Raw genomic sequence first — 26,542 nt, forward strand, 5'->3', positions numbered from 1 at the left:
TATCTGGGGGGTTTGCCAGTGAAGAGAAACAGCTGCTATCACCGTGGTGCCCCCTGAGAACATCCTCTACAATGCACAATCTGGGGCATCAAGTCCTGGCCATTTCTGTGTTGCCTGTGTAGTTCCCTTGCCAGGGGCGAGCACGGCACCTTTAGGGGATTGTCAGGACCAGTGTGGTTCTCTACCTGTCCCCACTTAGTATTATGTTACTTCAATTTTGCACTTGAATATAAAAAATTACAGATGCTCCATGATGGCAGAGAGCAAGGCATAAAACCCCAATGCTGTTTGAATGTGCTGTGTATGAAAATACAATTTATTTAACAGGCCCCTCTGTTGGGAAGATGTGTATTACCTGTCTAAGGGAGTATTTCTGGTAGTAGTTGGTCAATGCCAACACGACCACACTCATTTGCAGTGTGTCATTCATTACAGTCAGTTTTGCCCCACATAAATTGATTTGTTTGCTCATTCAGAAATATCAGTCAATTGGAATGGAATTAAAAAGATGATTTCCCTTTCAGGACACCAAAAGCCCCTGGGTTGTCCCAATTTTAGCACACAGCCAAGATCTTTTCTCTGGAGTCTTCATTTTCATACTGAGTTAAGTTTTCCTGCTATCAGAAAATCTGCCTACCATGCAAACAGCAGACACTGTAACAGAATACAGCAAGGAATTAACATCATTTGCACATTATTTTATTAATCATCTTTCTACAGGACAGTGTCCCTGCTTTTCTTGGTCAAAAACACTCCCACACACATCCCTTTTTTTTTTTTGTTAGAGGAAGTGAAAGAAAACCATGTGAAGTTTGCTGTGGAAAGGTATGAACTTTTATTGACTCTCATTTACTTCACATTCACAACTCAGCATCAGGATTTCATCATCTTCCTGCCACTGCTACTTTACTCAGTAAATCATTATCAGGCACAAAGGGTTTAGTTTCAGTTGAAATGGTGAACTCTAGAACATCACAGCAACAGCATTAGAAATCTGCCCAGAGCAATCTGAGGTACAGATTTCTGTCTCTGTTAGAGGCAAATTTAAGATTTCATCCTTTGCTTAAATGTATGTTAGAAGTTTTTTGGTTTTAATATCTTTCCCTCTGAGACTAAGCCAAAGTGTTTGCCCAGCTTGCCACGTGTTGATCCAAAAACAAGGCAGTTCTGTCAGTGGCACTGCAGGCAGGGGCACACTGAACACACCTGCAGGCCTGGGCACACACACACAAACACACACTTCTCACTGCAGTTCTGGAATGAAAGACATGTCTGATACAGGGCAGGAGCTGGAGGATGAAGTTACCACTCAGCTCCACCTCAGCACCTGCTGCACTGGAGGGTCACTGCCCACAGCAGCTCCTGAGCTCCCTGTGTGGTTCCAGTGCTGCAAAAGCCATTGCACAGCCAGGAACAGCTGAAATAACACACACTGTCTACAAACAGGCAAAAGCAGATGAGCTGCTTGGTAGCTTTTCTGCTCTTGAACACCCAAATGGCATTAACAGGATTGTGTTTTAAATGGTGAACAGGAATTCAAATTGGAGAATGTGTACATATATATTTACACACACATATATATACACACTTGCATGTCAGTATTCTGTACACAGAAGTTAAAGATATGTACTCACACCCCAAAATTGCTTTGGGAAGTTTCTAAAGGTATTCAGAGCAGTCCCTACTGACTTGATAAGGCAACAGTGGAGAGTGGAGAATATGTCAAAGTGAACATTTAGTACCTGTCTTTCAGAAGGAAATGAAAGTGTTAAGATGTTTAACTTAAGAGCCAACATTCCCAGGCCACATCACTGCCCCAGACACAGCAGCTGCTCAGGTTCCTTGGAAGGCAAGGCCATGGACAGCAGGAAGCAGAACCTTGTTGACATGTGTAGGGACAGGTGGATCCTTCCCTTCCTCTCTGCAGGAGGTGCCTCCTCTCAGCCTCTGCTTCCCTACTCCCCTTTTAGAACACTTTGTAGCTCTGTTTGGCAAATACATATTTTGACAGGTTTTGTTTATTTAAAGGCATATTATTTTTAACCCCCTCCCTTGCTATATATATAAAATACAAAGACCCTCTGCAGCATCTGTACACATCTTAGAACTGAAATGTAAAAATGTCTGAAATCTCCTATAAAAGACAATTCTGTTTAAATATAGTACCCATTTTTTCCCCCAAAGGGTACCAGCCTTAATATTTATTTTTTTATTCCACCAGCTGCTTTTCTGGAGTAATTTATTTACACATTTTTGGTACCTTTAAATCAAAGAAGTTATACTTTTGAAGACAAAAAAATATATATAGTTTAACTGTCATCTTAAAAGAAAAAAACTTGGTACCAAAAGACACTAAGCACACAGGTTGAGGTCTTTTATGTCAAGTATCAGGCCAGGGAAAGCAGTAATGGGAAAAAAGAAATCACAGAAGCAAACTAATACAAACCTTTGAATAATGACTTGAACAAGTGAGATGATTGCTCCAGCAAGCTTGGAAATAAACACAACTGGTTTGTGGACCATGTAACATGTTCAGCCTGTCTTGCAGCATAATCAGGCAATTGAGGTGAATACACGTTTTTTCCTCACAAACAGTTGACCAGAAGGATCTGGCTTTGTGTTACCACAGCCATGTGCCTGCCCATGGACAGACAGACAGACACACACACACACACAGAGCTTTGCATAAACACAGGGTTTGGGGAGTTGGGTGGTTACAAAAGGAAGCTCACCCCCCTCACATCTGCCCACCTTTGCAATGGCCCTGCCCCTTCCCTCTCCAGCCCCCGCAGTCCGAGCACAGCACAGGCAGTGCCCTCAGCCTTGCAGAGCAGGGAACAGCCTGGGAAAATCGGGTCCTGTATGTGCTGGACTGTTTGAGCACAAGGCACCTGTAAGGTCAGTCCAGATGCAAGTTGTCTGAAACAAATACTTGAGCAACCTCAGACATCCAAAGTCTGCTTTGTGATTTAGGCTGTGCTGAAGACCAGTTCAGTTTTACAAAGGTGGTCTCCAAATCCTTCTCCTCCCCACCTTTTTAAAGCTCTAATATACTCTGTATTACCATCATGCAGCTTTCTTCTTTTCCCACAAAAACAGAACAGCTTTTAGTCCATCATGTAAGGCCTTTGGTGCCTTCACTTCTGAGGTGACACCTGAGAGAGGCTCAGTGTCAGCTCAACAGCATTTGTGTTTTACACAGAAATAATACCAGCCTCACTCACTGTCAAGGCAGATGACAGAAGCCTTAACCTCTGAGAATGACCATCACTATTCCTCCACCCTCCCAGTATTCCCCACATTCCTGCCTTTCTCCCTGCGAAACTTGAGTCCTTTTCTGGCACAGCATGCAGGGAGAGGTGTCATTTAAAAGGTTTTAACACAACGAGGAGGCTGCTGCATTAAGCAGAGGAGGCTGTTGGATTCAAATCCCTCAGGCAGTTGCTCTCTGTGTGGATTTGCACATATACAAAAGGAAGGCACCACACCTCACTCTTCCAGCTCCTGCTCACCAGTGACTGCAGCACCACCACCCATCGTGGGGCTGCCAACATGGAGTGAGTCCTCCCTCCTGGAGCCCAGCAGGGCTCAGGTGTCAGTTCTGCTGAAAGCTGCTTCATCCTGCACCAGAATCAGGAGAGGGCTGGCAGGGATGGGGATCTGGGCAGGGATGGAACACTGTGAGGTGCCTATATAAAACAGTGAGAATAGAATCTCATCTGGACGCCTGTTGTTTCCATGAATGGCAAGGGGGAGGCAGAGGATGGAAGAACTTGCCACAACAATCTATTGTGAAAAGTTGGGGGTTGTCAGCTGCATTCATCTTGCTACTGTTTCCTCCCAACTAAAGGCACTTCTAGAGCTACTACAGTATCATATCTACAGTAAATGTTTTAAGGTTAACAGTGCATTGTCCTGATGTGGATTTCTGTAGTCTAAAGTCAAGCTCATGACAAAGAGCACAAATCTGATTAATTGTTAATGAACACACTTTGGAGAGAGAAAGAAGAGGGAACAACCTCTCCCATGGATACACACTGCACTAGCACATATGTAGGGTGGTGAGTTACAGGACATGAGTATGTTTGTATCTATGAATGTAAGTATTCCTCCTGAAGGCTGTCTCACAGAACAGTGTGTTCCCAGGTTTCAGCTGTCAGTTCATGTCCACTGCACTGCTGTGGCTTTCCAAGCTCTTTTATCAAAGGGTCACGTCAGTCACTATCCAAGAAAAAAAGGTATTTCAAGCAGAACCCTCATTAATGACCACACCAAGCCTCTTTCAATTAGCTAATTGAATGCTCCATCACATGTAATGAGCCAAATCCCAAAGCACAGGGGGAATTAGGGACAGAAGCCCCAGCAGATGAGAACGCCTGAAGACAAAATTGTGCGATTTGAAGCATGACTTGCCTTGCTTTTAAATATTTGTGCAAAACTTACGTAATGTTTGTATATAAAAATTATTACAGCTTTCAATGCCACCGTTAGCAGTGTTAACTTAGAAAAGACAAAATGATACGCTCTATTCTCCCCAAACCTTTACACCACCACATCACCTCAGTCTTCATTTGCCAGCGTCTCAGTGGATAGCCAGATTTTGGCACCACTTAAAAACTTGCTTAAAGGTGTTCCCAGAATGCTCCGTCTGCACAGGTTCCCTACAGGAGAGAAGGGGAAGGAGGAGGAGAGGAAATCGGGGGCGGCCGAGGTGTCATTGAAACCATTTGCTCTGAAGTACATCCTGCTCTGATCCAGTTCTGAGCAGGGGCCTTGCAAGGCAGAGTTGCTTTTGTACTGCCGAAGGTTGCGGTGCAGCGTGTCCACCTCGTCTGCCAGCAGGGACACCCTGTGGAAGGCGGCGATGGAGCCGCCGTGGCTGATCTGCGCCTCGGGGACCCAGCGGAAGTAGCACAGTTTCCACAGTTTGATCTGTGTCCCGGAGAGCTGGGGCAGGATCACGCCGTGCAGATCCACAGGCTTTGCAAACCAGGCTTTGAGGAACTGCTCCAGGCTGTGGCTCGGGCTCTCTGCAGGCTGGAAAAAGTCCGGTTTCAGTTTCAGTATCAGAGAGTTTCTCCTTGGAAGGAACTCCTGCTCGCCGATGATTCCGTTCTTTAACGCCGGGGGGGCACCTCGCAATGTGGAGCTGTAGTTTTTCTGCAGGAAAGAAATACTGGTGATTTTCCAGTTTTACATTCACTTGAACAGCAGATTTCCCTGGGCTGCCAAGGGGCATCATGCACAGAAATGCTGTGACCTTTAAATAGTTCTGAGCTGGTGAGTCACTACTGCAGGGCTCACAGGGCAAACTGTGGCCCTCTGTGGCCTCTAAAAAGAAGTATGTATGTTTTGTAGCAACAAATGATTGACTTATAATTAGTATTTACTGAAAATACTGACAACCCTGGGGGAAAAAGTGGCACACTATGACTTTTCCATAGGTGAAGTAATGCAAACGTTGGCAGCGAGCCCAGTCACATCAGAAAGTGTCCTCGAACACAAGGTGAGCAACCTTTACTGCTACAGAAAATCACTCCTTTAGGCTGGGAAGCCAAGCAAATGAAGGTTCCTATTGCTGAACTGCAGGTGTCCCACACTGTGGCAGTGCAGCTTTCCCAGGAGGAGCCCCTGTGGGAGGGCACAGGCACAGCCTGGAGTTACCTTGGAGCGCTTGAAGGTTTTCAGGGCCCCGTTGTGCGCGCACGGCGAGCTCTTCCCAACGTACAGCGGGTTGTGGAACAGCAGGCGGTCCCGGCTGGAAAACTGGAGAGACCAGTCCCAAACACAAGGGAATCTGAGGCCTTTCTCACCACCCAACTGAATGTTTTTGCTTATTGCAAATTCCTGCAAGAAGGTGACATTCAGGGATATGATTCAGAGGGAGCAAAGCAGAGCAGCAAGACAGCTGGGGAAAACAGCTGTGCCCTGTTCTCCATTTGGGCAGGTACTTCTCAGTGATATTGCTTGTTTGTTACTCTTAAAGCCCCAAACGGGGATTTTGAGAATATACCAGCAGTCCCTCAATGCTCTAATTCTTTATAAAGTGGCTACCTACAACTTTAAAGGGAAAATACTTCACAAAATAAGTAATTTTCACTTTTATCAGCCATCAAATGTTTTCTACACACAGTTCTGTTAAGTTTTCAAAACCAAATCTAAGTGTTCAGTTGTCTAAATGCCTTCATTATGCATTGCTATCTGACCTTTATGCAGTATTTCCAACTTTTTCAAGTATTTAAATGATTATGTCAAGAGATTTCATATTTGCCTGAAGCGTGAAATTCTATTTATTGCCTGTCATTCTACTTTATCAGTTCCAGATAGAGATTTGCTTCCTAGAGGAGTACAAATAATAATGTACAGTGGCAATGCTTTCCTAGGAAAAAAACAAAAAAGAAATTCAATAGACTTTCTTCTTGAATAGCTCCTGTCTCTGCAAAGATCACCTGAAAGGACATTCTGACCATATCCATCTGGAGACCTGAATATCTTGGCCCAAACAGAGTGTGACATTTTGCAAAACACAGAGGACCATTTTTTGCTGAGCTGATGTTATTTCCAGAGGGACACACGGAAGTGTCTCCCTGAGGAGCAGCTGCAGCCCCTGCCACTCACAGTGCTCTCCTTCACCCGCTGGTGGGGACAGTTGAAGAGGAAGGTGCCGAAGAGCGAGATGCGGGCGCTGTCGTACAGCACGGTCAGGTACACCTCGGAGAACTCGAAGGCTGCTGGGTACTGCTCCAGCAGCTGCCACACACAGTCCAGGAACATCAGGAACAAGGGAGACTGGGAAAACACACAGGCAGTTATTAGATTTCACAAAAGCTTTTCCCAAATCCTACTAACTTGTTTGCAGTTAATGCTCCATGAGGGTGTTTAGCTGTATCTCTGGTACGTTACTTAACAGGGGAAACTATTTGGAGTCTTGTACTTTTTATAGTTCTATGCACCAATTACACACCCTGCATTCCTGTTTAGCACCTGCTTTCTCAGAACTACCTTTGCGCAGCTTCTCCTTCTCTGTAAAAGCCAGGCAGTTCTTTCCTGAGCTCTCTTCATACTCATGTAGCTGCAGAAATACTTCAGCCACCTCATAACTTCCAAATTAGTGCTTGTATGAGCCTTCCTTTCCACTTGGCTTTGTTTGTACAATTTATTTACTTACTTCTTGTTTGAAATGACTGGAAAGCTTATGATTGAGCCACATTTACTTCTCAGTACATTTTCTAGCTCTTTCCATAGCAGCCCATGAATGGCAAAAGTGTACATGTAAAGCTTTAGAAACATATTCCTCTTCCAGTTTCACTCTTCAGCATATCGTTTTTTAGGGTCAAAATACCACCTTCCTCATTATTTCCCTCTCAGCATAAAAGCCCATTTGACTGTGCCTGGTGTTTCACTGATTCTCACATGGCTACAGAGGATAAAGAAAAAGTATCTCGACCTGGAGAAAGATTTATTTTCTCTGACATTATTTTCATGAGATTTAAAATATTAAAACATATTTTTACTTTTAGATTTCTGTATAAGTAAGTGTTCAGGATGGTATCAAGCAGATGCTGTTATCACATGCAAATACAACTCATTTTTACCTCTTTGTCAGATCTCTTTAGGTGGTTACACCTGTCTAAGAACTGATATCCTGCCATGACCCATTCCTTCTGTATTAAGCTTTGAAATCCAACAATTGTTCGAAAATAGGGATCCAGCATGACTTGAACGAGAGAAGCAGCAAGACAGCTCAGGTCCCGTCCCTCTTCCTCTGTGAACAACACACAGAGTGCACAGAATGGATAAGGTATTTATGCACTTGTACAGAATTAGATCTCAAAGAGAAAAAGTGGCAATTAGGTCTAGTGTTTTTCTTAGAATTTCTTTTGCCTCTGTTTGGGGCAAAATTTCATTTGTTGCTATAATTGTTCTTGTAGTTAAAAAAACCAAAAACCAAAGCAAAACCCTAGAAGAAAAAGACATTTCTTTTTTCTTAAACTGAGACTCATACTACAGAAATGGTTCCTGCAGTGTCCAGCACAACAGTGCATTCATCAAGAACAAAATGCCCTTTGATGCTAAGGACTATATTACAGATCAGATACACAACAAAATTACTTTTCTTTCTAGTTCCCCAAATACCTGAAATATTTAGAAGTGATGAGGATTAAGTATAAAGACTACAACTGATTTTATCTAAATCTGTTTATCTACTTTATCACAGTAATGGTTAGAATTCCAGCATTACCTTGTAGAACTACAGAGACGTGTTTGCACTCCATCATATAGACAAGCTCAGCAGAATGCTTAAGGAATGATCTAGACAGGAACAGAAAGTGATGGAACAGTCAATAGACTAAGTTCACACTCTACAAGAAAAAAACATTTGGGATATCTATACATCTCTCTATATGGCTAATACATTAAAGCAGAAAATCCTCCAAGTGATGCAATGCTTATTTCCACTGCTGAAAGCTTTCCCATCTCAGCACACACCATTTCTCAGCGGTACAAACCTAATGTACTCCAGCCAGCGAGTGTTCTCCAGAGAGGACAGCCACTTCTCCTCAGTTTCCTCAAAAGGCTCTGCAACAGGGAAAGTAATTACATTGCAGAACAACCTCAAATGACTGCCCCCATTAGCTGGATTGGTTACAATTCACTGCTTTTCAAGAAAATAACCTCCAGGAGAAGAGCCCAGCCCAGCATACCATTGACACAGAGCTGCTTGAGTTTGAGGTGAGCAGCCTGGATCTCCTGGATGTTGGGGAGACACTTGTCCAGGTCAGACTTGTAAACGTCACTTCTCAGAGGGTGGCTCCGAGTTATTGCATTGCAAATCCTGAGGAAAAGAATCAGCAGCTTTATTGTTGGAAAGAAACAGCCTCTTGAGAAATATGCCAGTCTTGAACTGCAAACAACTAAAACCACATAAAACACTGATCTAAAAAAAAAGACTACTAGTTTATATCTCGGAGATAAATTGCTCCTGCCATAGACCTAATGACTCAAAGAGTTTTGGTATGTGCTAGTCACAAAGCAAAGAAATGGAAATGCTGGAACATTAAAACAATGCATTTGGGAAATGAAAGTCTGAGGCTGACTGACAGCTTAATAGCTTGTTCAGTTTTTAATCTTCCATTATCTATGATAAATAAACAGAGCATACATAAAGTTTATTAAGTCAGGACATCTGACAAGGTTTCAAAGAAAACTGAGCTCCAGCCAAACACACAGTGCAGGTGTTTGTGTTACTAGTTAAGAGTCACCCTACAATTTAAATCAAAGAACTGAAAATATCAAGCCAGTAAAATATTTATGCAAGGCTCTAAATGCCTTCAATCTTTCATCAAGGACAGTGAACGACAAATATTTTACAGAAATCCCACGTGCCTTGTGGCACTAAATCTATAGAACTGAATCACTCAATGCCACAAATAAATGTTTTTTACTGTGTCTTGCTCAAGCAGGAAGAAAATCTCCACCAATGTAAGCTGTATTACAGTAAATCTGATCCTTTAATCAATACATTCTGCCATCTAAATGATGAGCCACCTAAAAATTCTGTAAAATCTGCAAAGTTATTCAGTATTTGAAATTGAAGTGGACCTTGAGTAGAACTTGTGCCAGAACTACAACCAGAGAACAGTCTCCTCACTACAACTGCAAAGCAAATATCCCCTCCATGACCAGTCCTTGCTGTGTGTTACAGTCACCACTTGTGTTATCCTGACCCTCTGATTAAAGGACAACATAATTCATCATTAACCTTTGATCAATTCTTCGTTGCTGCAACACATCCTTAATGTTGGCCATTCTTACAAGGGCACTGCCGTTAGGGTGATTCCAGGACCAGGACTGATATGGGCAAAGAGACACAAAAGAAACAACAAAATAATGTAGGTTAGTGTTATTCTGTAGAGATGTTCTTAATGCTCTGCACAGAACTCTGTTCATGGGCAAACACAACTTTAAGATTAATGTTGTACAGTGATCAAGAACAGCAACAGAACAAAGAGAACACTTACTGGCATTCGCCTCCCAATAAAAGAGTAGGAATAGAGCTTAAGGTCTTGATCTGCTAAGGAAGATGGAACCACAAAATATTCTGGAAGGCTTGGGGAAAAAAATATGACAAAAGGTTACTTTTCCCTGTGCTTGTTATGTTTGTTACCAGCATTTCTCTTGTTGCAGTGCTGAGTTCCCAGTTCAAACTGCCCCACAGCAGCCCCTGTGGTGCTGTCCCCCGTGGGATGGCACAAGCACAGCTCAGCTGGAGCTGTTTGGGAACACACTTGTTCCACAGAGAAGGACAAAAGCAGGAGAGCAGCAGATGCCAGAATGTGACCTTGCCTTTAATGACAAGACTGGCAGGATCTTTCAGCTGGGGCCTCTCCAGAGAGCGGCACGTTTGGGAGGTGCAGCACACGGGGGGTGGGACAAGACTGTGCAATTCCCTTCCACAGGTGACATAAAGCAACTTACCAAGTAGAGATCATGTAACCCTCATTGACTGAGCACACTCTCCACTCAGATGCACCTGTCCTCTTGATCTCTCTGTCCCAGTCAGAGTAGGTTTCAAACAAAGGAGTCTGCTGAGTGCTGGCACTGCCCACGCCGCCACCTCCTCCCGGGTCTACGCCATTCACCTTTGCTAGGAAAAGAAAAGTCATCAATGCACATTTAAACAAAAAAAAAGTTTAAAAAAATCAAACTCTTCACCTTCCTAATTACAAGAATGAGCCATTAGCATCAGGACTAATGTTACCTCTTCTTGTATTACGAGAAAGCAGTGATTTAATGACAGCTTGATGATACATGAAGATGTAAATGCATTTTTTTCCCTGCAATTTCAATAGAAAAACAACATAAAATTGATTTGCTGCACTGCTTGATAGAAAGCAAGACATACTAATACTCAGGAACAAATGTTACCTGCAGCCATAAGATTTCTTTCTTCAATATGCCAAAATTTGCAACATTTTAAAAACATGAACCCTTTTCAGGCTACCTTTTAATAGGCACCTTGTGAAGAAAGTAAAATAAAACTTATGTAATTCAACAATTTTAAATAACTGCTGTATTAACAGTGAACAAAATAAATGGAAGGCCAGGTTAAAATATGGTTTATATATATTTATATCCACAAAGGAAGATGGCCTACCATGCTGTGGCTGGGGGCAGGAGTTACATAGGCTGTTGCTAACACAGAAGGATCTCCTTTGCTGGTCATTCTTTAGGTGCCAAGGAGATGGTCAGCTGTGTCAAAGGCAACTACTTTTTGTTTCTTGACACTTGAAGTAAATTTTTAGAGGAAAGTGGAATAAACTGAGACTGAACTCTCTCAGCTCCCCTGTGACAGCTCTGCCCTTTGGCTGTTTCAGTCTGTAAAGAGGTCAGAGCCTGCCCAAACAAAGCAGAAACAGTGTCAGGGCTCTGCTGACACCTCACTGACTGTGCAGGTTCTGCTTCCTGTATCTACCTGTATCATTCTTGCACTGGGCACTCTGACTACCTATGTTTTTCAGAAGAAAAATGGACTAAAATCAGAGGGAGGTAGTTCTTCAAAGACAGCAAGCAGAGAAATATCATTAACAAAAAATGTCACAATTTTACTGTTCACTGGCAGGATATATAACTATCAAATATAGCCTGGGAAAAAAACGATGTACACCAGAGCAATGCAGGCTTTTTATGTTCCTCAGGAAGCACAAAGACAGTGTTTCACCTCTTACTTTCTGGGAGTAGCAGAGATAGAGTCATAAACCAGCCCTGGAACTGCAAGAGCAAAGCCAGAGATCTCTGCTACGAACCTCAGGGTTGACAGTAACAACAACCCCCCAACCCAACCCAACCCAAAAGCATTTCAAACTCTCTTTTCCAACAGCTGCAGGGTAGAACAACCATCCCTTGCCATTCTGGTCTGCTGCTCCAGAGGAACATTTTTACCCACCTTCTGTAATTCTTCCACTAGGTCTTTTTCCATACAGCAAATGGCATTTTAAGGACAGAGTAAAAGCAACTTTGTGACAGATTAACATTCTACTGCAATTTTATCTGCAGATTGCCTTCCTCCCTAGTCCTTCAGAACACCGAAGTCCATGGACCTTAATAACTGCCCGAGTTTTCTGGGTGTAAGTCTGGGTGCAACATGGTCACATGCACACCTATCCTTGTGCATGCACAGGGCAGTCATGGAGGCACCTGCATGAAAAACATGCATTTCTGTGCAAACCTGAAGGCCTGACCTCATAATTCCACAACATTCATAGTCTGTAGCAGGCAGATCAGTGGTTTCTAGTGCCAGCTGCTGAGTAAACTCTCAGTACCACAGAACTCCAGCAGTGGCACGTGCTCTGTCTGAGGCTTGTCAGGCCAGAACTGAGGCTTTCAGCTGGGTTTGGGCTGGGGAACACCAAGCAGTGGCCACACAGCATTGCACTAGAAATCAAGTCCCAAAGGCAGCTGGTTCAGGCTTACCTAACTGACAAGGTTCAGGTGGAGATTGGCCTTGAGCAGAGAGGGTGTGCTCCAGCTCAGCAGGGGTGGTGGAGGTTTTGAGTGGGAAGAACTGCCTAGTAAGCCTCTAGGAAAGAAGGTTTGGAGTCCCAAGTTGCACAAATCCTCCTGCAATACCACCAGAAGAGAAACTTATTCCCAAAAGAAGGGCAGGTGAACAAGCCTGCCTGATGGGAGATTAACTGGGTACCTACAGTACCAAGGACTGAGAACCAGGAGTATTCATGCTGGCATAGGTAGTTTTGCTTTGTTTCAGACAGGAAAGACATTTCTTTTGATTTGGGTCATTAATGGCTATCACAATGAATGATTTAAAACCATTATAGTAAGAGGTTGGGTGCAGAACAAGTTGAATTTGGTACCCCTGGAGAAAGCCTCAAATGCTTTTTGCCACTGGTTCTGGACAGAAGTCTTACCAAAAATACATCTTACAAAATAGGAAAAAACCCACAATCAAAGTGCTTTCATACTTACCTAGATTATGATACATTTCCCCAACATACTCAAATGCAAAGAGAAGCTGAAGATCTGTCGGTTGAGAATAATGAGCTATTGCAAGGCACACCTAGGAAAGAAACATTTCTTACTGTTACTTACAGACAAAGAATTATTGTTCTTAAATATGACTGTGTGAAATTGCAGAGCTGTTGAGTGACCAACTGCTAAGGGTGGCCTAAATCTTTGCAAGAAGGGTCAGACTGCACCAGGCAGCCCTAAACGTGGTGCTCTGTGCCCACAGAGACAAGCAAGGACTGGGAGCTCCTGTGCTGTTCCTGCCCAGCTGAACAGAGGAGCAAAGAGAACAGAAACAGCAGAGCACAGCACAGGCAGTGAGCACAGCACAGCAAAACCTCATTTATAACTGGTCTTTGGATTGTTTGGTTTTTTTTTTTAATTAGAATAGGCATCCCGAGTCAGTTCAAAGGGTCCAACTTAGACCTTGAGCCACCAATCAATGCTTAGGGAAGAGGGTAAAACACAAAAAGCACATAATGGAATTTTACCAGCATCATTTTCAACAGTTCAGCCACTTCCCAGACCAAAATTTGGTTTCAGTGTTTAACAACAGTTGACAGATATTTCTTGTGCAAAGTTGTTGGTTGGGCCAGGAGGTTTTTGATGTGTGACATCCCTTTAAAGTCCTGTTGGTTCTGCCCCTAAAACCCCTGGGATTATTGAGTGCAGCACATGGTTTAGGATTAGATACTAAACTTGAAATATAGTCAAGCTGCTCTGGTTTCTCTCTCTTCAAATGTAGATAGTCACTAATAAATATAAAACATTTGGAAAAAACTGTAATATCTAGAATGAAATTCAGGAATTCAACAAATCAAGTAGATATTGGCATTGTTATTCTCCACATTTCAGGACCTGAATGGGGTCTTTAGCTTTGCCCTTTTCCCTAAATATTTGCTTCTCCATTTTACTAAAACCTTATCTCTAAAGAAAATACTTCATGAAAAGGAGGTTATAAAACACTGTTCTACATGTTATAAAACATGTTCTGATACAGATACTGCATGTGATAAAGTTTTTAATCAGGAATGTAGTGCAAGTCCACATTATTACCACCTAAATGTTCTCCTATTTTCTTCCTTCCCTTCAACTTTCCATGACTTTTCATATTTGGAAACACATTGACACAACTTATTCATGGAGTAGCAGTCTGGGATACTGTTTTTGAAAAACATTCTGTGCATCCCAGAAATTGTTTTCTGTTAGTAAAGTTTTCTAGTTGTGATAGACATAAAGATTTACACAACAGAACTGAAGGAATACAGCAATGCTCATCATTAATAAACCAATAATGACAACAGACTAACTTGAGTTGAAAAGGGTTTTTCACAAACACTCCCCAACAAAAAAATTCCTATCGAGTCTCAGAACAACAGATTCTTTAACTGTTCTCCCCACACTTTCAGCTCTACAATGAAACTACAAAAGAAAATAAAGGACAGGACATTCTGAGGGTGACAACCCCCAAAACACCCAAAGAGGAGAAGTGGCCCTGGGAAATAGTCTGGCAGGGCTCGTCACATGAACATTTACAAGCTCATTTCCAGGATTTGGTACAATTTTTAATTACAATCATGAAATAACTGGAAGTCACACACATTTTATTGAATCTTGTGATTTCAGAGAACTAGCCAAAGCTGAAGAAGCCATTCAGCAATATCTGGCCCCTTCTAACACATTACTTGTGGCTATCACTCACTCTGGAAATCTCTGTACATTCACATTTTTACTTCCATTTTTCTGTGTAGCTTTTCTCTAACTGATTCTAGCAGAGCTACTTCTCATCTTCATTTATGGAGTGAAACTTGAAAGCCTTTTACTATGCTGATCTATGCTCAAGGCTTCAGGATGAACTGCAAGACATGAAAAAAATTCCCTTGCACTGCCAAATAACACAATAGGAATACAGTAAAATCTATTTTTGAAAGCAGCAGCTAAAATCTCTGTCATTTACTTGCTACATCTCAAAAAGAGTGTGTGTCTGTGTGCTAAGAGGGATAAAATGGCAGGAGGGGAGATAGATCCATTCAGATCTGATTCCCAAAAAGAATATGAGACCAAAAGTGTGTTTCTAAATAAAGCAGCAGCTGAAAACTCCTCCTGAGTGTTCCATACAATAGACAGAACTCCCACCAGGTATTGCACGGGTGAAACAGCCCATCTGTGGGTACAGTGCAGGTTCAGGACCTCTGTTTCTGTTATTTTAAAAAAGTGATACATTCACCCTGCTGTTTTAACATTTTAGAAAAATTCTGCTCATATATTCACTAAACAAGCATTAAAGACATGCCCATTTTCAGTTTTCACCTCACTAAACCCCTCCAGTAGTTTCATTGTCCCAAAGATTCCAAAGACAAGCACATTCCACAGATCTCAGCAGATTATGCCCATAAGGAGAAAAGCTCTTAAATGGGAAGGCAAACATGTTTTACAGGAAGCATTCTCATATCAAACTGAAAAATGTTTGGTATTCTTGCCAATTTACAATTGTGTAAACTCAAGATCTTTAGGCTCAGACAAATAACAAGAGAACAGGCTGCTTGTTGGAAAGTTCATTTATTAAAAGCAGCAAAGACAATGGCTGTAGTTATTTCATAGTACAAAGGCCATTTCCCTGTGTCAGTGTCCCCTGTTCAATCCTTATCTGAGAAAAATAAATGGTAACTTTGAGGGCACACCCTCCTCTTCCACAGGAATGTGACCAAGGACAGGAGCTCCAAAGCTCTTGCAGAAGAGTTTGGAGCAGTCCCATCTCAGATGTGCTGAGGCAGCACAGCCCTGCATCCCCCTCCTCCCTCAGACCACTGTCTGGGACCTTCCTGGGAGGACCCTGCTCTCCCTTGCTCCCGCAATTCCTATTCCAAGCACACACCTGCAGCAGAAAGCCAGGCAAGCAGGGCCAGATCCAGCCCCACAAACACAACTTGGTAACCCTCCTAGGCTGCAAGTCTTCTTGGGAAAATAAGTACTCAGGCCATGAGACAGTGAGGCCCAACCATCACACATGTTCTCAGAGCTGCAAAGCCATGAACTGTCTGATTGAGAATTGCTTTTTTCCCCTCTGTAAGGATTCCAATACCAGCTGTACATGAGGCTTAACTGGGTTTGAGTACAAGGAAACAGGACAAAGCTTCAGAAGCTGAAGTAACTTTTTACATATCAGGCTCCTTGTTTGTACAAGAACCTGTCTGAATCCTAAGCACAAGTTTCCTAAGCATTAAGAGAGTTATTAAAATACATCTTTATTTTTTAAAACACCTTTTACCTTTGCCCAGAGAAGCTGTGGCTGCCCCAAACCCGGCAGTGTCCAAGGCCAGGTTGGACAGGGCTTGGAACAACCTGGGCTAGTGGAAGGTGTCCCTGCCCATGGCAGGGGGTGGGACTGGATGAGCTTTAAGGTCCCTTCCAACCCAAATCATGCTGAGATTCTGTAAGTTTACCTCTGAAAAAAATTTTTTCCACCCCCTCTAACCCATTCCAAAACCCATCAAGACAGTATTTTCTCATGCATTCCCTGTGTCTTGAGACATTACCAATTTTGTGATCTGTATAAACACTTAGAACAAGGTAATTGAGTTGGGGAACACATTAGAAAGGGTCAGGACCATTTGTCCGAAACTCTCAAGAGTTTCATATTATTGTTCATAACAATTAGGAAAAAAATGTTCCCCTCCATCCCAAGTGTTATGACGTAGGAGAAGGCTAGTTGTGATTGCACAGGAAACAAGATTTGAGATAAATGACTTTCCTTCTGTTTTGACTGAGCATGTGATTCTGAAACTGCTCTCACAGCCATTCAAAAAAGCTTCCTGGAGGAAAAGAACTGAGGGAGTTGCAGAGGAGAAAGGGACTGAGAAACTGGAGATACAGGGTGTGTGCCACTCTGGTGCACTGCCAAGATCCAAATGGATGGTGAGGCAACACTCTCTCCATCAGCTTTCAGTCATAAGACCTAAAGCCTCACCTTTTCATATATTTTATTTTCTCAGTCTCATGTCAAGTACTGTAGTGCCTAGAAAACAGCATGACTTTTCAGTCTGTTTGTTGTAATTTTTGGAACCAAGTAATTCCTTTCCTTTAAGGAATGTGAAATGCTTCTTTTATTTGTATTAAGTTAGGACTTCTCCAACTTCCTTCCCCTTGCTTTCCCATCCTCCACTTCCTCCCACACCCATCTGTGTGCCCAGGTGGCCAAGAAGACCAATGGGATCCTGGCCTGGATCAGGAACAGTGTGACCAGCAGGCCCAGGGCAGTGACCCTTCCCCTGGACTCAGCACTGGTGAGGCCACACCTTGAGTGTTGTGTTCAGTTCTGGGCCCCTCAGTTGAGGAAAGAGATTGAGGGGCTGGAGTGGGGTCAGAGAAGAGCAACGAGGCTGGAGAAGGGACTGGAGCACAAGTGCTGTGGGGAGAGGCTGAGGGAGCTGGGGGTGTTTAGCCTGGAGAAGAGGAGGCTCAGGGGAGACCTTATCACTGTCTAGAACTACCTGAAAGGAGGTTGTAGCCAGGTGGGGGTTGGTCTCTTCTCCCAGGCAACTGTCACTATGACAAGAGGGCATGGCCTTAAGCTCTGCCAGGGGAAGTTTAGATCAGGTATTAGGAAGAAATTCTTTACAGAGATGGTAATCAGGCATTGGAATGGGCTGCCCAGAGAGGGGGTGGATTCCCTTTCCCTGGAGGTTTTTAAGACGAGACTGGCCGTGGCACTGAGTGCCATGGTCTGGTGACCACAGTGGTGTTGGATCAAGGGTTGGACTGGATGGTCTGAGAGATCTTTTCCCACCCAGCTGATTCTATGATCTGGCCTTCCTTCCTTTGGAGACTCCATAGCTCTATTTAGAGACGAAACAGAATTAAACTGCTAAACAGTGATCAGTGCAAATTTCCATTCCTGCTACTTTTCAAGTCTTGTCTCCCAAACATCCACTAATAAAAATGAGGAAGAAAATATTTACTTGACTGATTAATGCTGAGACAGTATTTTATTAGCATGTAATGGCTGCAGCAAATGTCAAAGGTATTTTTCTAACAGAACCCATTTTTATGCTTCTTTATAATCATTACTCCAAAATAAACTAATGTGTTCTTACAATTTGTTTCTTCTTAAAGGCAGAGAAAAACACCAACATTACCCATGTGCTATGTCTACATGCAATTAATCTGACAGACTGCCCACACCAGAAACTTGCTCTCAAACTTGGACCCTTGTTTTCACAGAATCCAAAGAGATCCTCTTTCAGAGATCTCAGAGAGACACTTGGAATAATCTCTATTCTAGTAAGGCAGCTTAATTAATTATTCTCCCTTATGCCCTGTTCAGCAAATAGAGAAACTTCCTTAGGAGCAGATTACACTCACTTTGCCAACACCAATTTATGTCACTGAATGCTACTGAGTATTTCCAGTGCATGCACAGAAGTGTGTAGGAAGCAAACTACTTGACTGCATAAACTTAACATCTGTCTCCTTGTATATTCTATATATTTAAAGCTCATTTTAAATAGTAATTACTATGTGTATTGTTTTTATATAACTATTGCTCTTCACAGATCAGTTGTTACCATCTGGCAGCAAGTATAGACACATTTACACCTCTATAATCTGAACTGTGTGTTTTAGCAGGTAGATATTTCATTTTGACCCATACCAGTGCTTTATTTACAGGATGCTACTCCTCTGTGTAACTGGAATGACATTTAATTACAACCTGATCTAATCCTGGCAACTCTGCAGAGAAGGGTGGACGAGGTGATGATGTCCCCAGGCCCCTCCCATCCGTGGTCACCTCTGTCCTACAACACTGTCCCACTCAGAGGACAATGCACACCCAGCCCAAGAGTTACCCTTTAAGTCTGGATCTTCCCCACAAAAGTTATGCACACCAGTTAATTCCACGCAGACATCCAGCGGTGTTTTCATGCACAAACAGCTGGGTGTAAACATGGATTAAAAAGGTCCTTCAGAACTCTAAGGAGGCCTGACTGCCATCCTTTGTTTTTAAACATCAGGACAGCCTTGCCAGTGGGCACTACCTGAAGGGCAGGAACAGAAACCAGATAAAATCTTTCAGGAGGTGGTGCCAAGATGCCATCTCAATGTCAGAAAGAACAAAACAACTCCATTCCATATGCTGGGTTAGGCCGTTCTAGATGTGCTCACCAGCACCCCTAATTAATACAAGCTGAATCCTGACATAGGAAAACTGATCGAAGGGCCTCATGGTTTTATACATTTATATTTTAAAGCTAACAGAATAATGTTAGTAACAGAACATTTTTCCCCTTCACTACAATTGTTCTTCTGTGACACACTCATACAAATTGCAGTAACTTACTTGATGAACTAAAACTGCAACAATAGTCACACAGCTGATATTTGTACAAGTTTTCTTGGACTCCTCTAGTTGAGCATATTCTGATATTTGAAAATGGCAGTTGTTACACTTCTGGTCACCACCAGCACAGTGTTTATAATCACAGTCTCAGATCCTTCTGGAACTCTAGAACTAGCTGTCCTTCCTAGCTGGAGAAACCATCTAAGAGCACGGTAATTATAAATGTCTCAAGTAAGCACCTTCATAAAAAGGTGTCACTGTTTGCTCTTGCACAAGTAAATGCAGCACGAAGAGTGTTAATGAGATGCTTGAGTTTATTCTCTCTTCCTCCTTCCTCCAGGCTAATCCCACTCCTTAGTTGGAACAGCCAATTAGACACATTGCAGTCCAGGGGCTGCTCCAGGGAGGCTTCTGAGAAGCTGTGAAAGGGGAACTGACTGCTGGAGGATTGCCAGATGTGAAAGGTTACACACAGCCAAGGCAGAGCAGGGAGGGAGCTGGGAAAGTGGCAGGGACAGAACAGTGGCTCCATTACGGGGCTCCTGCCCAGGAGTCTCCAAGGGGAAGAAGCAATGGAGCAGTGCCTTGGTTGGTAACTGCAAACAGACTTGTGCCTGGGCAGATGGTTCTTAGGACTCACAGGGCTCAGCTCAAACTTTATCCCACTGAGGAGGGGAATTCTTAAGCTCTGAGAGCAAAGTGGGTCATTCCTTATGAAACGCTGGCTCTGCCATGGGCAGAGCAGCTGGACCAGCCTGGGGACAGCCAGCACAGGGACACTGCAGGGCCAGGGCTGCTCTGCACACACACCTGGGCTGGGACAGCATGGCCAGCACAGGGACACTGCAGGGCCAGGGCTGCTCTGCACACCTGAGTTTACCTGGGCTGGGACAGCATGGCCAGCACAGGGACACTGCAGGGTCAGGGCTGCTCTGCACACACACCTGGGCTGGGACAGCATGGCCAGCACAGGGACACTGCAGGGCCAGGGCTGCTCTGCACACACACCTGGGCTGGGACAGCATGGCCAGCACAGGGACACTGCAGGGCCAGGGCTGCTCTGTACACCTGAGCTTACCTGGGCTGGGACAGCATGGCCAGCACAGGGACACTGCAGGGCCAGGGCTGCTCTGCACACCTGAGTTTACCTGGGCTGGGACAGCATGGCCAGCACAGGGACACTGCAGGGTCAGGGCTGCTCTGCACACACACCTGGGCTGGGACAGCATGGCCAGCACAGGGACACTGCAGGGCCAGGGCTGCTCTGCACACCTGAGTTTACCTGGGCTGGGACAGCATGGCCAGCACAGGGACACTGCAGGGCCAGGGCTGCTCTGTACACCTGAGCTTACCTGGGCTGGGACAGCATGGCCAGCACAGGGACACTGCAGGGCCAGGGCTGCTCTGCACACCTGAGCTTACCTGGGCTGGGACAGCATGGCCAGCACAGGGACACTGCAGGGCCAGGGCTGCTCTGCACACCTGAACTTACCTGGGCTGGGACAGCATGGCCAGCACAGGGACACTGCAGGGTCAGGGCTGCTCTGCACACCTGAGCTTACCTGGGCTGGGACAGCCCACACACCTTGCACCACTCTGGTGACACTTATGGCAACCAGGGTTGAAATTGGGGAAGGAATGAAATTTCTAGAAAAGTACAGACCAAATGAACTCCTCTACTCAAGAGGTGTATCAGTCTGTTTAGGAACATGCTGAGAAAGAGCACAGGTTTGTGTAGATTAGACAAACTGGTCATCACAAGAGCTCCTTGGAGAACTTGCTGTGTGAAGCAATTAAGGATATCCATCAGGCAGTACCCTCAACCTCTGGGTAAATTAAGCCTACAACTTTCAGAGAGTGTGTCATAGTTGCAAACATTTTCCATAAGAAGGCAAACATCTGTTGTACAGCTGCAATGCAGCATTCAGATTCCAGTCTTTAGAAAGACTTTTAAAATAAATTAGTAATTTTCAAAAGTACAACAGATATGAGAAGATATACACGTTTATCTGTTATAAGAGTTAGCACATCACACTTTTTTCCCTAATACTTTTGAATATCTAGTTATTGTCCTGTAACAGAATGTGATTAATTTGAAATTCTTACCCCCTACTTGTCTATCAAAGCATAACAAAAAATGTTCTTATCAGCACAGCTGTTGCTACATGTAATGACTACAAGGCAGGGTATAATAAGAAGATAATAATAATAAAAATAATACCTTTTTTGCACTTTCAGGACCTGCCTCATCAAAACGAAATCGGACAATACGAAAGTCTTTGCAATAAATTATTAATTCAGTTGGATTAAATTTAAGCTTTTGGTTGGGACCCAGGACCTTCTGCTTCCTCTTGGTGTCATTCACTGCAAAGAAGAGACAAAGTTACTGGACTATGTTCTCTAAGTATTCACCACAAGACTGGCTCAGACACACACAGTAATGTTGCTACCAGAAGTTTTTGTATTTAATAATATTTTAGTTGAGGTAGAAAATCTTTTAATTCCTACATGCTTCACCAAATTCAGGGTAAATCTCATGTTTTTGAAAAGGGATAGTGCAAGACAATATAACAAGTCAATAGCACCTCTTCACTTTCAAAGAAACATCTCTTCATCATGTTCTTCCTGAGATCCATGTTAATCTTTTCACAGTGATCACAATGAACTTTGGGCACTGAAAACTTATAACCAATGATTTAAATTACCTAGTCAGAAAACCAGGTATGTAATAACCCATGCCATAAACAGGACTTGAAAAACCATCACTTCTATGAAATTCTACAATTAAAGATGAAAAACATTCTTCTTAAGAAATGACCACTAGAGTGGTCTTAAAACTTGCTAAGAATTAGCCAAGATTGAAAACTACATTTCTGTTGTCAGATATCCCAGCTATATGTGCACTGTATAAATGATGTGCTTTTTGCAATCTGATGCATTTCAGTGGCAGAGATTCAGATGTTTGAATATAAAAAAGTTGCTAACAAAGTTTTGCACTGCTATAAGAGGTGTCTATTCTAGAACATCTGTTGATTCAGTGTTGTAGTTAAATTTAAAACCAATATAAATCCCCAACTAAATAAATCTCCTGCATGGCACCTCAGGACTTATTCAGCTTTTAAGGGTTTTATCCTAATTTTAAATACACCAAATTCTTCAAATCAGGGAAGATGAACAACATAAAAGCTGAAGTGTGACCAGCTCTGCCCAACTGGCGCTATTTTGGACGTACCTGTGACAATCTGCTCGATGCAGGTGAGCGGCACGTCGTGTTCCCCGAGGAGCAGGTTTTTGTAGTGGAACTTCTGAAACACAGCAACTCACAGCCATTAACTGCAGTTCTGCAGTTTGCACCCACATATACAGCACCACTTGGGGGAAACTGATACAAATCAGGCATGCCTGGGCTTCTCTGGCATGTCCCACCCCGGCCTATCCACAGGCAATCAGAGGTTGTGCAAACAACTTTCTTGTGCTGGTGAACTGCACAGCCAACAGAAACCCCAGTGGTGCTGGTGAACTGCACAGCCAACAGAAACCCCAGTGGTGCTGGTGAACTGCACAGCCAACAGAAACCCCAGTGGTGCTGGTGAACTGCACAGCCAACAGAAACCCCAGTGGTGCTGGTGAACTGCACAGCCAACAGAAACCCCAGTGGTGCTGGTGAACTGCACAGCCAACAGAAACCCCAGTGGTGCTGGTGAACTGCACAGCCAACAGAAACCCCAGTGGTGCTGGTGAACTGCACAGCCAACAGAAACCCCAGTGGTGCTGGTGAACTGCACAGCCAACAGAAACCCCAGTGGTGCTGGTGAACTGCACAGCCAACAGAAACCCCAGTGGTGCTGGTGAACAGTACAGCCAACAGAAACCCCAGTGGTGCTGGTGAACTGCACAGCCAACAGAAACCCCAGTGGTGCTGGTGAACTGCACAGCCAACAGAAACCCCAGTGGTGCTGGTGAACTGCACACCCAACAGAAACCCCAGTGGAGTGTGCAAATTAACCTCAATATTTGCACTGAATTGACTGAAGTAGCCTCAAGCATCACAGGTAGAAATTCAATACAATTTGAAGTGTAGAATAATTATGGAATGTGAGGAATCTCCAATTATCACTGTGACCATAGAAAGAAAAAAATATTAATTTTACTTTAAGGAGCAAGTTTTGACAACTACCTCATGTAAAAAATTAACTGTTTGAAGCAGCTTCAGTCAAACTTTCTAACCATTACAGAATGAGCACCTAAATACTTTCAGAGCTTTGCAGAATGCCTGGTTTGTTTTAAAAGCCCCAAATGAAAGTGCAAACTCCACTGAAAATACCATAGGGCTCCCTGCTTGGATTTCCCAGCAGTGTAGTGTGCTGTGCTGTTCAAAAAGGGATCAGGGTTTGAATGTTCTGCTTTGACAAAGACAAAAGAGTTTCTCTCTCCCCTTCTCCTGTTGCTTCATGCCCAATAAACTCATCTCATGGTTTCTTTGCCCTCCCCAGGAACGCTAATAAACCTCAGCCACATTAAAGGCTTTGCTGAGCTGACTCGTAGCTGTTCAAAGGAACATTTGTAATTATCCCCTTCAAGGAGGAACACGTTTGTTTACAGCTCCTGCTTTGCCTTCTGTGAAAGCACTTCCAAGGATCCTCCACACAAGAGGTGGAAGGAGCTGGATGTACTTCTGCACAAACCTGCTCTGTTCTGATACTCTCTGGGAAGGGACGGAATAGCAACACATTTGGATTGGGACAGTGGAACCTCATCCTTCAGGCTGCTTTGCTTCAGAAAGCATCATTTTCTATCAGATATGAGGCAGATTCTCTGTGTTCTAACTCAACCCATTCCCCTTCTCCCTTGTGCTGTCCTGGAGCAGCAGTGGGAGCAGGAACAGACCTGGAGTGGCATCGGGTCATCCGTAATGAAGGAGATCTTGAAGTTGGTGCAAACCAACTTGCCCCACAGGTCATACTGGCTCGTGTCTGTAGCAATGCACTTCCTTACAAAGTTCACCTCATTCACCACAATTTCACCTAAAACAGAAAAAGGGGAGGGGAAATGAGAAGCCTTCATAAATCCTGTAGGTACAACAATTCCTAAGCCTGTAGTACCAAGAGACCCTTAACTCTTTACCTGTTTCAAGTTACACATCTCTTTTGGGTAAACTTGGAGTTCAACTAACACTAGTCCAGAGAAAAAAGAAAACTACCATTCCAAATATTTAAAAATGTACCATATTGTGCAGTAATTAAAAGGAAAACAAAAACAAACAAAAAAATCAGCCAACAATCAACAACAACAAGCCAAAAACCCCACTAAAAACCCCAAATCAAAAAAAAGCCACAAAAAACCAACCCACAGCCAAAACCAACAAAACCTCCTACCACTTTCCTTATAACCAAGATACAAATCTGCAATTCTTCACTATTAAAAATTCATTGGTTTGAACAACAGTGTCCTTTAAACAAAAGCATACATTCCTGTACTGTTTATTTTAAATGCTGAAATTAGTGGGATATTGTTAAGTACTTTAGAGAGTTTTCTGAACTTCCTGAATTCAGAATAATCAGGTCATGTCTAGTTTTGTATTTATAAACAGATTTTCAGGTGATTTCAAAAAAGAAAAACCAGAACATAAACACATTTCAAAGTTTTTCCTGTGACTGTCTAATGAGGAAGACCAACCATTTCCCTTTGTAAAACAGAAGACCTAAACTAAGAAAAAAACAAATTATGCTAATTGGTCTGGCATAAGTAATAAAATAAAAAGGCACAGAGCAAATGGGACTGAGGGCCACTTAAAAAGCAGAAATAAACCACTACACATAATGTTAGTTTTTAGTTCCACAACAGAGGTTTCTGAAAGCTAAACAGCAATTTTTACTTCAGGAATTTAACTCAGCAATTCATTTTACTCCTGTACAGGACTTTTGCTTCTGTCATCAGACCAACCCCCTCCAGCTGCTGCTGCCTGCCATAAATAGTGTGGGAGGGGAAGTGTGTTCCAAGGAAAGTGTAATTTCATACTGGCTGTAGGTTTCTGCTTAAAAAAGACTGAGGACTCGAGGTTGCTGAAGCCTGATTTGCTCACAGTAGGTTGGGCTTACTCAGTCCCAGTTGCCTGCAATGCTGTGTCTGTGTCCCATGGTTTGCATGGAAAGGGCAGCAATTTGGGTGGCTGCAAAGGCAGAAATCAGTTATTGGTGTTCAGTGAGTGTGAACGTGGCTTGGGATCAACTGCCCACCTGCCTCCTGCTCTGGGGAAGGTACTTCCCAAGGAACAGACATCCAAAGGAGTGTCTTTGGTGCCCCCAGAGAGGAGCAGAACTGCACCATTTGCCAGCCCCTCCATGCTCCTCACCCTGGGCTGTTTAACTCCACTGTCCTGCTGGTTCCCTCACCCCTGATGCCATTAGGGATCAGCATGGAAGTCACTGAGAGCAGCAGCAGAATTCCTGCCTTTAGCTCAGCTGTGATAAACAGCTACTTCCTGGACTAAGTCTGCAGCCCTGAGCTGTCAGAATTATGCCTGAAGATGTCAGGAGACAACTTTCACTGACCTGTGTTATCATTTACATGCACAATCTATGCCAGAGGTGGCAGGGGTGTGGAAATGCTCTATAAACAGGTACGCTGGAGCTTTAAAGTCTTTTCTCAAACAAAACTGCACTTAACTCAGCTTTTGAATTTGCAGACAAAATATCTGACTGTGACAGCTTCAGTACGAATAGTTAAAGTTCAGCCAAGTCCACAGCAGCTGAAAATTATGTCTTAAAATGGGGTACAGATTATGACAAGACTTCTGTTAAACACTGCAATGAATATGTGTCAGTGCTTCTCTAGCAGAGTCTGGCCTGAAACTTCTTAATGTGCAGCATTTCTTCTATCAAGCTATTTACTTAAATAACTGCAAAAGCCCAAATCATATATTGAAGTAATTTCTCCTCAAAGCTGGTGCTATCTTCAACTGCTCAGTGCCAAGGTCTCAGTTACATTGTGTCTATGAAGCTTTTGCAAACTGAGTTCTACATAATTTTTATTCTTCCTTCTCTCAGAACTGCCAGTGTACCACTGCATTTTTAATAAAAAATAGAGTTAAATGCACCACAAAATGAAGTGCAACTTCTATAGGTATGTTTTGGTATAGCATTCTCTGTTACCAAGTGTAACATTGTTTAGGATCCCACA

General features: G+C 43.3%; 1 protein-coding gene across 2 annotated transcripts in view; it reads right to left on the reverse strand.

The window, feature by feature from the left end:
* Window positions 1-2,222: 2,222 nt before the first annotated feature.
* The window catches only part of MTMR10 (myotubularin related protein 10), a 40,902-nt gene continuing 16,582 nt past the window's right edge, over window positions 2,223-26,542 (reverse strand). For both annotated transcript variants that reach the window (XM_071568675.1, XM_071568676.1), the window contains 14 exons: window positions 24,251-24,387; window positions 22,596-22,668; window positions 21,585-21,727; window positions 12,988-13,078; window positions 10,480-10,648; window positions 10,023-10,110; window positions 9,764-9,852; window positions 8,706-8,836; window positions 8,511-8,580; window positions 8,243-8,313; window positions 7,596-7,765; window positions 6,619-6,789; window positions 5,665-5,847; window positions 2,223-5,160 (listed from right to left, as the gene is read on the reverse strand). In XM_071568675.1, the coding sequence (XP_071424776.1) occupies window positions 4,561-5,160; window positions 5,665-5,847; window positions 6,619-6,789; window positions 7,596-7,765; window positions 8,243-8,313; window positions 8,511-8,580; window positions 8,706-8,836; window positions 9,764-9,852; window positions 10,023-10,110; window positions 10,480-10,648; window positions 12,988-13,078; window positions 21,585-21,727; window positions 22,596-22,668; window positions 24,251-24,387 (2,186 nt within the window). In that variant the 3' untranslated portion in view covers window positions 2,223-4,560. The remainder of the gene's footprint in view (window positions 5,161-5,664; window positions 5,848-6,618; window positions 6,790-7,595; window positions 7,766-8,242; window positions 8,314-8,510; window positions 8,581-8,705; window positions 8,837-9,763; window positions 9,853-10,022; window positions 10,111-10,479; window positions 10,649-12,987; window positions 13,079-21,584; window positions 21,728-22,595; window positions 22,669-24,250; window positions 24,388-26,542) is intronic.

Source organism: Pithys albifrons, chromosome 13, assembly GCF_047495875.1.
Source record: "Pithys albifrons albifrons isolate INPA30051 chromosome 13, PitAlb_v1, whole genome shotgun sequence".
Classification (NCBI taxonomy): Eukaryota; Metazoa; Chordata; class Aves; order Passeriformes; family Thamnophilidae; genus Pithys; species Pithys albifrons.